Source organism: Apostichopus japonicus, chromosome 5 (genome assembly GCF_037975245.1).
Source record: "Apostichopus japonicus isolate 1M-3 chromosome 5, ASM3797524v1, whole genome shotgun sequence".
Classification (NCBI taxonomy): domain Eukaryota; kingdom Metazoa; phylum Echinodermata; class Holothuroidea; order Aspidochirotida; family Stichopodidae; genus Apostichopus; species Apostichopus japonicus.
In genome coordinates, this window is record NC_092565.1 from 8643576 (window position 1) to 8658263 (window position 14688).

Below are 14688 nucleotides of genomic sequence, written 5' to 3' on the forward strand. Positions count from 1 at the left end.
ACCTTAGTCTAGACTCCATCTACTTTACTGTTGTAAGAAACCTTCCTTACCTTAGTCTAGACTCCATCTACTTTACTGTCGTAAGAAATCTTGCTTACCTTAGTCTAGACTGCCTATACTTCGCTGATGGCACGAACAATCCAGCCTGGTGATTTTTTCCTTATTACTACAATTCATTAATGTGCCTAGTCTTGCAGTTTTGTTTCAGTTTAGTTTAACCTTGAGTGGTTTCTGTTTTCTTTCAGAGTTCTTCTTTTGCATTGGATCAAACTGCTCAATTTGCCAGCCTGGATGAACTTGTTCAATACTATCTTGTTAACTTTCTACCTAACACTAACTTGAAATTGACCAAACCTTGTCCAGGATGACAGATCAGAGACAGTATTCCTCTTTCGGTTTATTCAGGGACTCTTTATATCTATGTTGTATGTATGTTTGTAAGTAGGAGATTTATGGCTATGTTGTATACATTATGCGTGGAAGTAGGAGATATTTACTCAGCTAATAGTGCCATGCACAGTTCTTGAGACATGCACAAGTTAAAAATTATACCGCCTGATAACTCAGACTTTATTCAGATACTATGGTGTTGGTCATTAGTAGCTTTATATGCTGTACCTGTTACATACATTGATATCGATTGCCAAACAATATTTAGTCAGAGAGTGGTATATCCAGAATTATTACTATAATACTGTTATCTGTTGTGTTAGTGATGAACTATGACAATAGTGTCAGCCTTATAATATCCCCTGCACAAACTTGCTCATCATACAAACAACTTGGGTGTTTCTGGTGATTGTATTCATTAATTGATCCAGCTATTAAAAGCAACTGATCCTAGCTAAGAGTGACAGGGTTTGTTAATTGTTCTTGTAGACATGATACCTTAGTATCATGCCTAAAGCATGATCCCATGATACCCTGCTTATAGCATATCTTGATATCCTGTTTATAACATGATCCAATGATATCCTAAACCATGCTGATATCCGTGTTATACTGGAACCCTATCGGGGTATGATATCCTCTTGTGGTATGATATTTGCATATCCTGTTTTGAGCATTCCTTTGATACCTTGGTGCTCACCTAATCATGTTATATCAATGTTATGAGGTAATTAAGCTAGTTGGGTCTGTGTATATGCGATTCCCAAAGCTATACACCGATGGAAATGTATCACTAGTTTGAAAACGAGACAACATATATAATGTAAACAAAGGAAACCATTTTTGTGCCAAAATAAGTTTTTTGTTAAAAAGTTTTTTTGATGGTGGTCTCTGTTTTGGGATTAAACTATCCCTAGACCTTTCATTTTAATGTGCTATGAAAATAAGAAGCATTATTAATGTGTGAGTGCTACGTCTTCTCAATGCCTAAAGTTTAATTAATTAATTAATTAGAATGTTTTTCACACTTCAAAATCATCTGAGTTCTGTGTCAAATCAAATCCTGAAAAGTGTCCCTTATAAATTGCCAAATTGTACAAGTTGTAGTGTTTTGCTACATGTCTGTTTCCAGTTAATATAACAGTAAAACTACATACATCTCATATCAGAGATGGGTGCAATATTTCTTCTGAGAAATAGACTGACACAATCGCAATGTTTACATCAGGTTGTTATGGTGATGAGGAGCAGTGGAGCTGTACTGACGCTAAATGATAAGAAAAGACAACGTCAAAAGCTCATCAACGTTGGCCCTAATTATGCTAGGATGTCATATAATGGTCAGTCAGTTATATTCCACCGTCAACAGGCATTTTAATTACAACCATCAAAGTCATGTTTCCCATCGAGACATTTTCATCGAGACATTGTCTGATTTTACGCTTCTTTCTTGATGTGATTTGGAGAATGCAGAACAACAATTTGTTTTAATATGTTCAAGCAAGTTTTAGCATGCTAAAATGTTGGGCCGATAACACTAATGACCTTAACATATTCATGAAGAGGTCAGAGGTTAGGGTCGACCTGTCACCGGCTCATGCCATCTTCTCTCTCCACATTTCCGTACGAGTCGGAAAAACGTAGACAAATTAATTAACGTATCGTTATAATTTGATTTTGTAGTTTTGCCCTGTTTATTCTTCTTGCTGCTTTGTTGGGTTGTATTACTACTTAAGTGTTTAGTGACATTAGAAGGCTTAATTGATGACTTTATTATTTTTTTATGCTGGCAGTGTGCAATTGGTGAGGGCAGCTTTTCATATCTTTTTAATGATTCATAGAAAGTCAGTGGGGATGAGTCCCATTTACACTCTGTAAACAAATAAATTTGGTGCAGCTGGTAAAAATCTCAGAAGGGATTAAGTAAGAAGGTGTGTGTGTGTGACTTCATTAGACCCAGTGTCATTCAATGTTGAGAACGGTGGTTGTGTAAGGGTTCACATAGAATAGGAAACCTGCATTATAACAAGCTTATAGATCATGTTACTTCCGAGCTCTTTAAGTTTGCTTTGAGTTTGTGGCGTACTAGTAGATATTATACTTAGAAACATCGTTTATTGCCCCAAACTGCAGAAATCACAGTGTCTCTGTGTCTGATGCAAATATCAGACTATTAAGTATGTGTGTGGCATGCTGTCCATAGTACTGGGTCTCAGCTCCAGAAATCACAGTGTCTCTGTGTCCGATGCACATATCAGACTATTAAGTATGGAATGCTGTCCATAGTACTGGGTCTAAGCTCCAGAAATCACAGCATTTTCTGTGTCTGATGCAAATATCAGACTATTAAGTATGTGTGTGGAATGCTGTCCATAGTACTGGGTCTCAGCTCCAGAAATCACAGTGTTTTCTGTGTCCGATCCAAATATCAGACTGTTAAGTATGGAATGCTGTCCATAGTACTGGGTCTAAGCTCCAGAAATCACAGCGTTTTCTGTGTCTGATGCAAATATCAGACTATTAAGTATGTGTGTGGAATGCTGTCCATAGTACTGGGTCTCAGCTCCAGAAATCACAGTGTTTTCTGTGTCCGATCCAAATATCAGACTGTTAAGTATGGAATGCTGTCCATAGTAATGGGTCTAAGCTCCAGAAATCACAGTGTCTCTGTGTCCGATGCAAATATCAGACTATTAAGTATGTGTGTGGCATGCTGTCCATAGTACTGGCACTCAGCTCCAGAAATCACATTTTGTGTCGGCCTCTGTATTATTTTTCTCAAACTATGCAATGGTCATGATTTGTGTAATATAAATGAGGGAAACTTTTTTGTTAGTTCTTTACAGGTTTGTCATTTTTACCATCTTCATCAGTAAGATCAATTTCAACTTAATAATTTTAGCTACCGTAAGAGGAATAGCAAGAAACGTGATATTATACCCAAGAAAAAGCAGAGAATACTCTCCCTTTAAACATCTCAAATTTTAAGAAAATTTTCATACTTTTCCTAAATTATTGTAAACTTGGAAGCTTACATGTTGGTCTTTCCCGGTCATTTCGTGTGAAATGAATCTTCACTCAGCAAATTAATCATACAGTGTAAAGTATACAGTAAGTAATTATTTTCCTAATGTATCATTTTGTTTCCATGAAAGGTTGATATTATTTCATCAACAAGCAGAAGTCACATGAATAATTTCTATTTTATGATAGGTGTATTAAAAAGGTGTGGCAGTCATTTCAGGGTGTCCGTCTTCTTGAGAATCATTTACTACAATCATTTTGATTCATAAAAATCAAACTTTGATGTTATTTTTTATAACTCTATACTTGTATGTTGATATGTTAATCACTTTTGATATTCCCTTTGCCATTTTTGAAAGTAAGTTAAGTTTCTGACCCTTTCCTCTGTTTTTATGAATCATCTGTTAATACATGATAACCTTGCTTTAAGACGTTCATCATTTTTGATAATACGTGTTATTTTCTCCCTCGTATGGTATGTCTCTATACTGCCTTAGTCGTGTATTTAAGATGTGTCGTGTGTGTAAGTATCTCAAGATGCTCAGGTTAGGATAGGGAACAGTTTTTATATCTTGCAACGTATGCTGTATATCCTTATTGCAATCAAACCAGGTTTAGGACCTTTTCCATACCTGGTCACCTGGAGCATAGGATTTGAAAGACTACAGAAAGAGAGAGAGAAGGATTAATTTATTCAAAAATATTCAATATGTTTGTCCCTGATTATCGAAAAATTTAGTCTAATATATGAGATAGGGAAATGACCATTTAGTTTTCTTCATTTGTTTGATTGATATGGCTTCCAAAGGGTGCCTTGTTCCTATAGAATAGGGTAATTTATCGTAACATGATTAGACATTGACTTTGTAGTCGGTACTCGGATAGAAATATGCTTTTTCATCTCTGTTATTACATCAAATACAATGGTGTTGTATGTTGTGTAATTCTATCCTTCATGATAATATCAGCCCTGTTGTGAACTAAGGAGACCGACCACACAGGGAAGGATGAAACATTATTTTATAAGTTGCTGGTTGCATTTTGTGATGAATGTGTCCTGTTATGTAAACACACTTCATCCATAGGTAACGTTTAGTGGGTATGTATCATTAATGTTACAAGGATGTTTAAAACCCCTTATGAAGTCTTATCAACAATTAGGCCTAGCCCCCGACCAGCCGGTATCGTCTCAAGCAAAAAATTGGTTATTGTCAGCCGATTAAAACCATTTGGAGCAAACCAAAATACTTTGTATCATTTAGTGGTATCATTTGTAGATATTAACATTGCACTTAGTACATCATTAATGAAGCAGAGGCTATATGATCATGCTACTTCAGTTGTTTTAAGATCTAGTGTTCTCAAAGTTGACTTATGGTGCAAAATGAAATATTGATTTGTTGGAGTTCTTATAACAAAACACTGCTATCAGTGCTGGTGGTATTTTTTTAACACTATCAATGTTTGAGAAATGACCTCTTTAAACATCTGAGGTCCAACAAGTAAAGTGGCTGAATTGCTTAGACTAACCCACAGACCGTTAGGTTAGTTCTTCAGATGCAACACAAAATTTAAAAAAAAAATATGAGACAAATGATTTTTGTGACCTCAGGTATGGCTATCAAAGGGCACTTTGTTGTTAACGTGAAGTTAAAAGTGATTTGGTTGAGTTATTATAGTTATAATATCATTTTTTTAGGACTGTTTTTTTTTTTCTCAAAATTTCAAAGTGGTCAAATTTATATTGGGTAATGATGCAATTTTGTATATAATTCTCATGAATCTTCACTTATTGTTCATAAATGCTTTCATATGGAATATGATATTATTGTATAGATTAATTTTTAATGACATTTGTAAAAAATAGATTGGGAGATTAAATTCATAGTTTCAGAGAACCAGTGTAGTTGTTTTACTTTATCTTGTTGTGCTGTCTGGAAGTATCCCTTTAACTACAAATTTCTATGGCCGGGAGTGTGTTTTTATTAATTTTTATTTTATATTATTATTTAATTATTACATACTTTCTATCTTATCACTCCTATATTGAGGATTAGATACTGTAGTTGATTGAGCAAATTTTCTATAGCATGGTTGTCATGGCAAAAATTAATGTTCCTGAAAAGTGAGTCTTGGGGGGGGGGGGCACAGATGGTAGGGTACGTCTGTAATTTTTTGTCAAACACTCCTGGGCCAGTTTTCCTCAACCTCGGTAGAAAGGTGCCCCATGATGTGAACTTGTATGTGACGATGTTCAATTTCAGAAATAATGGTCAAAAGTCAAATTAAACAAACAGTAAACTCTTTGCTATTGAACTCACAAGGAGAAGCGCATATATTGAAATAAACTGCTGCTTCAAAAGCATATGATGGCCTGTATACAACTATTATTGACATTTTATTATTCAGTCTTCATTCATAGGTATTCTGAAAAGTGTAGAAACGTTTAAAAAAAATGAGGTGCCTGCTACTGCTTTTCTCTGGTTAAAGAGTTCGCCATTTTGAAAACCGGGACTATAGAACCCGTGACAACCAAGGAGATGAGTTTCAGTTTAACAGCACTTGCCTCTGCTCCTTTGGGAAATCAAGCGACCACTATCAGCCCAGGAAACGGCCCCAAAAGCTTGGGGGAACACCTGAGTCTTGCCGGCAATATGGTTCATTTACGCTGGTGCCAAGCATAAAACTACCTCTAGCCGGTGAAAGGTCAGCAAAATATCCCATTCTGGAGCAACCTGAATCACCGCATTTTCGGCACTTTCTTTGGAGGAAGCGAAGCCATGAATTACAAGGATACGCACGGAATGAGCAACTTGAAGTGATGCTCTCGGTGAAGAAGTCCACAACTCGAAGATGATAACAGATGTGATCAAATGGTAAACAACTGACTTGATGTTGGCCTCCGCTCGGAAAGAAATCTTGATGGCCGACCTGAATTAAAATATAACATGAAATCGATTGACTATGACTGACTATATATCTTGGTGTTTGACTATACTCCGGGTGTTTGAGTGAATAAGTATTATGCATTGTAAAATATTTATTGTCCCACGTCCAGCCCCTATATAGTGTAGAAAATACGTTGCCAGAAGCAATTCAAATTAGGGTAATCACTTTGAGTCGACTTACCTCTGTATTATAGCCAAAGACGGTGCCTGTGTGAATGACATCCACAAATCGAGCGTCCGATTTCTCAAGCAGACATCCGGTTTGTGAGAAACCCTCATATCCAGGCCCTGCTGGATCTAATCCTATAACAACGATATGTCAATGAAACAGTCAATCATTCGATTAATTCACCAGTAATGATGGAAAACATGCAAGTAAGCCCACATGCTAGCAGGCTTAGCTGGTTATGTAATAAATGAATATCTATCTAATGATCCTCCAGCTTACCTGTTATTCTACCGTATACACCCGAGAGATATTCGCCTGCATACCCAGCTGTATGAGCGCCCAGGCTATGTCCTATTAGATGCATACTAGAATAAGAAGAGCCAGCCAACGAGACCAGTTTCTTAGACAGTTCTCCAATTTGACGACCCACGACCCTCGTATTCTGACGAGCGATGGCATAGCTGTGAGGTACAGACGTCACATCAGCTATTATTCTGTGAAGATCGATCAAATCCGCTCCATCGCCCCAATCTACCAGGATGACGTTGAAATTCCCCTACACGGACAGCAGCGAGGTAGAAAAGGTGAGAGAATGGAACAAATATTGATATCCTTATTTAAATTGAGCAACTTACCAACGTGCGTGTGATCTGTCATAGATGGTCCCGCCAATACGCCCACCCCCTCGTTCCTAACACACACACACGCACCCAAACCTGAACAGAATCTCTACTTTGTTCTGATAACAACTCTTGTGACTTCAGACTCTGAAACAGACACAGACTTTGTGAAGAGTACTCGTCATACAGGTACAGAGAAATGTAGTTTTTACATACTTTTTACATACCTTTTTACATACTGATTAGGACCCGGTACTTTTTAATACAGGTACTTTTTAAGAAAAGTCACCAAGGAAAGAACCTGGGCACGAAAACCAAACTACCAAACGACTGATCCGCTCTCAACCCCAGTCCCCTTGCATCGGGACTGTGACTGTGTGATCATCGTCGGGTGTGCATCACCATTCCCCTCGAAAGGGAACAGATACTACACATGATCTTAGCCAAAAGGCCGAGAAGCGACCCGTCATTCAGGTACAGAGAATTGTAGTTTTTACATAGTTTTTTTTTTTTTTATAAATAAAGAGATAATCATATATGTTGTGATCGTAGCGTAGGTTTGATTTTTTCTTAGTAAAGTCTCTCAGTGGTATAGTATAATCTGGCTAAACGTAACAATGGAACCCAGTTTTTGTACATCTCCAGTGTAATATCCGAAATGTCAGTACCTATAATCGTCATATCGATTGTGCACAAAAAATGTAACATCAGATACTGTGTTTTCAACAAGCAATAAGTATTATTACTCACAATAGAGAGCAGCGCGTCCTTCATTTCCAAGAATTTACTCTGCATGGCGTTACCATTGAGTCCATGGATGATAAACTTGGTTGGTCTGTTACCTCTGAAGTTAGAGTTGCGGATGCTCGAAACGTCCGACAAACTCAACTCTTGACGGGTGTCTGGCAGCTCAGGGGTGTAAAGGAAAAATCTAGTGTTGATCTGCTCGGGTGTCTCTGGCGCGCATCCTTGGTGGCAAGAAAGTTCATCTGTAAAGCAACCTATAGACGGAAAACACATCGAGATTGCTGTCCCTAAAAAGAAAAAGAAAAAATAAACATTAACCGCAATACTAGAATAAGAGGACACCATGCAGATCACATTAAAATGACGGATTGGTATAGGCCTATATGTGTTGTGTTGCTCAGTCGCACAAGTTTTTTGTCATTGAGGTTGTGTTACCATACATACGCCACCAACTTACGGAGTCCCTTAGGAGCATTCCAATTACAAGTATATGTTATATTACAATTAATATGAAAAGGTTCATCGATTGGCTATATGTAGCCACAAATCGGAAGAGACCCCAAAATACTAAATGACAATTACAGTAAGAATGAATAATGAATATACAGAATGAAAAAATACGGTACAATATAGAATATAGTCATGACGTCAGCACCCAAAAAGAGTTTAACTTCGTAACTGGGCATGACCTTGAGTTTGACCTTGAAAAGCACAGGTATTATTTATGGACATAACATCCCCCTCCCAGGTTTATGTTCTTTGCAGATTGCGGGCGTTGGGGGGGGGGGCGTTTTGCTCAGATTATGTCCCTTGTTCATCTGGGTCCTACTTTAATAAAACTAATGGTCAAACACAAACAAGAAATCACAATACTTAAACTACTTTTTCAAGTATAGTTAAAAGGCCGTGGGCGCCTATTTTATATAGTGACAGACATTTATTGGATAAAGTAACTTAACACTTGTGTGTTTGGTGGAGTCCTGTTTACAGGAAGTACATACATTTAATTCAAATCCAGGTATTAACGATTTTATTAAAACATGTTTTTGCAACCTGATATATACTCCTACGGTGTTAGGATAACCAGCATAAATGGTATCGGTGTCTCCCTTTATTGGTGTATTCTTGTTATCTTTTATAGTTTTTCTTACATCTATATCGGTCTGTCAAGGTTTGTGACAAGTTATTAGCATTCAATCATGCCTGGATCTTTTTTTCTCGAAAAATGATACAAACACATGTATAAAAAAACCCAAAATAACGCTAAAAGCAATTTAAAGAAAAATTAACTTGGAACTTGTCAATTTTCGACACTTTTCAACGCTGGAATTGCCAAAAAATATTGCTGTAAATTTGTGTGAATGGTCAAGTTTAGTTTGAAGTGGTTAAGAAAGAGTATGCGGTACAAAGTTATAAAGATCATAATTTTTTAATTTTTTTTTATGTCATTAAATACTGATCTGAAAATTGTCTAACCTAATTTATATACCTATACCTTATATATACCTACTTTATATATGTTTTACATCTAAAATATTCGTTATCAGAATGATATCTTGCTACGTAACAAAAGTAAATATTGCAATATTAATTCAACTAATCATTTAGTCGGTGTGATCAAATTGCCGAAAACATGCAGGACCAATTCAGTCAAATATGACATTCATGCAGAGGGCACTTTTAATTGAAGTTGGCAAATTCTATAAGTAAACGTGTTACGCACAAGCGTTCCCGTCAGAATGCAAACACTCATATAGACTCTTACAACATGTTTCACGCATATTTTGCATGTGAACTAAATGACGGTTCGTTCGGTATTAAGATGATGTGTTCTTAATCTTAAATATGATATCTGCTGTGTTAGATTTACATGATTATAAAGATATCAAAACTAAAATTTTGACTCAGTCCTCAAGTCAGTTTGCAGCCTGCAAGTACATATATACAACAGCTTGAAAAAAAAATAGTCCAGATCCTTATTTCTTCATCATTTGTTTTTACGGTAAAATCACCAGAAAATTACAACCAAAAAAAAAAAAATCACTTTTTCTCAGTTTGTAAAATTTAGATGGTCCATCATGAATAAGAGAACCATGTGAACTACTCGTTAAACATAAAGCGTTTGAAAACTCATTGGCGCTGTACATTATTGCAACAATCAGGTTTAAAGGTTGATTCATGCTAATTATTTTAAATTATAGTAAAATCAGGTGAAAGAAAAAATAAAATAATTTAATGAGGAGGGACTAACGGAAGCAACATGAGTTACTTGGCATTGTTCAGTTAGTGCTTTGTTTCCACATCCAAGCCAATATTTATAGTGCCTCATCCAATCACGTGCAGATATACTCAGCTTTTACGCGACAAAAGTGTTCAAGTTGAGTTGATAAGAGAATTTTCACTATGCATTAAGTTCACATTGTTTTGTCCATAAATTTATTATGTCCTAAAAAAAGTTCTGGCGAAAGGGAATTAAACTGGGCAGTTTAGTGGATTGAAAAAAAAACAACTTAGAAATGTAAGTAAGACCGTTGGCTTACCGTTTAGCGTAAAAATAATCGAGCATATTGAAGCTACTTTGGCCAGGCCGGTGAGATTCAAGACAAATCCTGTTGGCAATGATTGCTTCATGATGACAACCTTTCGCGATGACGTCCAAGATGAATATGCTGTTGTCGTTTTTTGTAAGTATTCTCGTAACTTTCACCTGTTTACACCCTTACCAAGCTGCGACACCTTACCGACTGGCTGTGAGTCTACAGGTGTACCAGTAACATAACTGTAATGGTTATTAAACGTCTTGTAAGTAAATCTTGTCAATTTTTAAATAGGGAAAACTAAATTCTGATGAAAGAAATCTGCGATAATGACGAAAATAAGACTCACGAAGACAAATATGTTGCTACGTCATTGTTTTTTGGTTTGTGTATATATAAATAGCCATGCGCGGAACAAGGATCATCGGTCTGGTAACAGTTAATAATAAATGCCGAACATGATACGTCCATGGGCGTATATCAGGATCAATGCTGTCAAACAAACCAGTCACGTGGATGCAATGACCATACATACAGGATATGTAAACTGGGAGCTGATTTAAGAATATCGTCTTTATACAGGTGGGGGGTCTTGAAGGAACAAGCTAACAAGTTTGCCAAAAAATTGTCAATTCATGCTTTCGCACATTTACTTTTTTAATCATCTTTTCCATTACCACTTGGTCACTTCTCACTGCGTGATTTTTTCCCCTCACAACAGGAAGTCATAGGTTATACTTTTTTCTTAACAAAATATGAGTAGAGGGGACCTACCCCACCCTCCCCTCCATAGCAAAATCCAACCCACCCAATCCTGCCCTCCATAGCCACATCCAACCCACCCCACCCTCTCCTCCAAGGCCACATCCAACCCACCCTCTCCTCCAAGGTCACATCCAACCCACCCTACCCTCCCTCCATAGCCACATCCACCCACCCTCCCCTCCATAGCCACATCCAACACACCACACCCTCCCCTCCATAGCCACATCCAACCCACCCAACCCTCCCCTCCATAGCCACATCCACCCCACCCCAACCTTCCCTCCATAGCCATAGCCACATCCAAACAGCATATTCATATCACAGATAACGAAATGTGTAAGTCATTAAATTTTGCAATATGAATTGTTAAATTTTACGCGAGAATCTGGCGTAGTACATGTGAGGTCACCATGACAACTGTCTGTCTTATACAATATACAGTTACACACATGGAGACTATCGCATGAACTATTTCCAGTTAAGAGTTGTTTAACTACGGCAGATATGTGAAATATTACAGCTAAGCTCGCTAGGACGACTCCCACACAATGGAGATATTTCGAATTCAGCAAACATTTCTTGGTAAAATCTCCCTCAGGAATTGAAAAGTGACTTTTCTATTCGTAACCTGTATGAAATTTAAAAGCTAAATAAATAAATAAAGAAGGTATTTCCTTTTTTAATTGTAACATTAATATTTTAAGGGACAGTCCTTCGAAAGAGTAAGTTCATTATTGCTGAAGCAAAAGTGACATTACATGAGTTTTAATGATGCTCACGTAATTGTAGTATACGGAATATCCTCTGCTATGTTCGTAACAAAGCCATCATTACGTCACTGAAACGATCCAAGCAGGGGTCACTTCATCTTTGTTTTGGAGGATTTTTGTAGTTAGAACTCCATGCAATTCGCAATAAAAACAAACGATCGATAGCAAACCAATCACAAACATGACGAATTTAGCTCTCAATCGTGTCAAAAAATATTATTATGCAGGTACATCCCTTTAAGTAGAGGTCAGAATATAAACGTGCAGGATATTCCCTTTAAGAAGACGTCACAAATATTATTATGCAGGTCCGTCCCTTTAATCAGACAAGTCGAGTGGCCATATGTGACCTGAGCAGGTGTACACAGCTATAGGTTAAGTTATTATTGCAGATTGTCATGGACATGAACTGAAGGAGTTCCACAAATAAAACAACAATCGACTCCAGAGACTTATGACGTATATTATATTTTGCACGTTTTTAACAATACATATAAGTGAACATTATTCCAAAGTATATAATATAGGTAGACACTTAGAATCTGCGTCTGTTCGACAGTTGGAAATCTGTGACAAATCTGTGATTATTATAACTGACGTTTATTTACCATCTGATCTATAACTCTATAGTCTACTGGAAACTATATCTGTAAGTGTTCTTCTACTTAATTTGGTATAATACGTTTCATTCGGTAGAAATAAGAAGAAGAAAATCAATTCAAGTACATTAATAGTTATATGACGTTGATTTAGTATTGTTGACAATATATGAACGTTTGGGGTCTAGAATGCAGTATGGCATTCTCACAGTATATTCAATCGAAAGGGATATCACACTTATTTGGAGCATTGATAATTTGTACGTGTCTTGTTGGATTAGCCATTTATTTATTCTCAAAAGACGAATTAAAAATTCAAAAACAGTATTGATGATAAAGCTGATTTTTTTTTTAAATTAATTCGCTTCGCAAATATCATAGACCATAATTTTACGCTTTTTTACAGATAGTTCCAATTGTTCAAAGTTATAGCATTATTTATTGAATATATTCGTACACTTCAGTTTAAATTGATTCAATTCAGGGCATAATGTAGAGTAGTTGTACAGAGTACATGTATGGTAGCTTATAGGGTACATATATACAACAGTTCAGTTTACCAAATAATGTATCTTATGTTTGATGCTGATGCTATTTGCCGTGTCTTGATTCATAAACACAGTAAATGATTTATTTAACAGAAACTGCAAGAAATCAACATGAAGCTGTTATCGATGACGCTCTTAGCGGCGGCGGTTGTTATCACCCTTCCTTACCCAGGTTAGAAATTTACATAAATATCATATCAACAAGTGATGTATGGGTTGATAACTTCTTTTGCTTCTAATGCTGTTGTGATGCTTATCACCAATTTTTTTAAAGAAGATTTTCACAATGAAAAAACAAATGCAAAGTCATTCAACTTCAAATCTTGTTAATATACATGACTAACTTACGATACGTTCTTCATTCATTCCGATGTAGGTGCATGCTAAGTTAACCTTACAGTAAAAATAATAAAAATAATAAATAATAATAATAATAATAATATATAAATATATATATATATATATATATATATATATATATATATATATATATACCGTGTTATAAATTCCCCTCCCTGCACATCCGGTATATGTTCAATCATTAATGGGCCTTACTTGTGTTAGGTCGCGGCTATGTACGCTCCGCCCCATGCAACGTACATGTCACATGTTATAATGCGTTAGTAATGCTAAGCATTTGTTTCTTTTTGCTTTGACAACCAACCAGTTCAGTTTCATAACACTCGAATTGCCGTGATCCATACTGTGATACGCAGGGACTGTACCGGCAAGTCGACCGGAACTGGGTCATCTTCTGATGGAGTCGTAATAGCGCCACCACTTATTGGTAAGTGGCGACCGAAAATAAATATATCTTCCATTACAACTATTGAAAGTACAAATTATTCACTAATTTGGAGATGTCTATCACGGGTTTTCCTTTGTTTTGTTTTCTACAGATCCATGTAACCCCAATCCATGCCAAGGCAGAGGATACTGTCAAAATTAATAGGTCCGTTGCTAATGGTTACCGTTGTACTTGTGTCAACAATCATGAGGGCTTGCGGTGTCAATTTAATAGTAAGTTATCCAAATATAATACTAACACAAAGAACAAATTATTACAAAACAACACTTGATGTTTTCGGTTTAAATTGTCTAAATACGGTTGTTATACAAGAACAAAATTCGCAAGTTTGACCCCCAGAATTAGTAGGCCTACATTTCATATAAATTGTATTCTCTAGTAAACTTTTAAATGACCTTGAACCGTTTAAGTTTTCATTGCGCTGTTTAATCAACTTTCTAATTTGGAATGGTTTCATTCTTTCTTATTTCCTTTTCCCTAGTGACAACTCCAAGAAACCCTTGCGCGGGAACAAACCCTTGTCCGCGTTCAGACCAGACATGTACTGCGCCGCCACATATGATTGGTTTCTTGTGTTCAACGTAGAGCTTCAGTATAGTATAAAAGCTATACTACCGTTATAGCGGCACACGCAACCCTGTGCGTATCTGAGATTCTCTTTTGTATGTAAGAGGTTTCACTGTTATAACTGATCATTTGAAAAAAAGTGGACATTTTGTATTTTTTGGGGGGTTTTCCGGATTTATGAAAACTTTGTCTCAGT

At 36.5% G+C, this 14688-nt stretch overlaps 3 protein-coding genes and 1 pseudogene across 18 annotated transcripts in view; 2 read left to right on the plus strand and 2 right to left on the minus strand.

Annotated features, from left to right (window-relative positions):
- Window positions 1-5312, plus strand: part of LOC139967531 (uncharacterized) — a 54749-nt gene extending 49437 nt beyond the window's left edge. For all 5 annotated transcript variants that reach the window (XM_071971430.1, XM_071971429.1, XM_071971432.1 and 2 more), the window contains one exon: window positions 246-5312. In XM_071971430.1, coding sequence (XP_071827531.1) covers window positions 246-368 — 123 coding nt within the window. In that variant the 3' untranslated portion in view covers window positions 369-5312. The remainder of the gene's footprint in view (window positions 1-245) is intronic.
- A 394-nt stretch (window positions 5313-5706) lies between these two features.
- LOC139967535 (pancreatic triacylglycerol lipase-like) lies at window positions 5707-10834 on the minus strand. The gene is made up of 5 exons (XM_071971436.1): window positions 10439-10834; window positions 7902-8185; window positions 6811-7087; window positions 6544-6665; window positions 5707-6345 (listed from the first exon to the last, which is right to left on the minus strand). Exons 1-5 carry the CDS (start codon window positions 10527-10529, stop codon window positions 6013-6015), a joined length of 1107 nt encoding a protein of 368 aa, XP_071827537.1. The 5' UTR covers window positions 10530-10834; the 3' UTR covers window positions 5707-6012.
- On the plus strand, window positions 6984-14544 carry LOC139967545 (uncharacterized). Of its 12 annotated transcripts, XR_011793027.1 has the most exons (5): window positions 6984-7115; window positions 13211-13289; window positions 13785-13904; window positions 14017-14137; window positions 14407-14544. XR_011793027.1 is itself a non-coding variant. In XM_071971453.1 (4 exons), the coding sequence occupies exons 1-4, from the start codon at window positions 7071-7073 to the stop codon at window positions 14508-14510; spliced, it is 348 nt and encodes a 115-aa protein (XP_071827554.1). In that variant the 5' UTR covers window positions 6984-7070; the 3' UTR covers window positions 14511-14527. The 12 variants fall into 12 exon arrangements, 2 of the variants coding, with proteins under 2 accessions (XP_071827554.1, XP_071827555.1); XM_071971453.1 differs by lacking the exon at window positions 14017-14137 and having other exon boundaries at window positions 14407-14527; XM_071971454.1 differs by lacking the exon at window positions 14407-14544 and having other exon boundaries at window positions 14017-14235.
- LOC139968265 (U2 spliceosomal RNA) lies at window positions 7538-7614 on the minus strand (annotated as a pseudogene).
- Window positions 14545-14688: the final 144 nt, after the last annotated feature.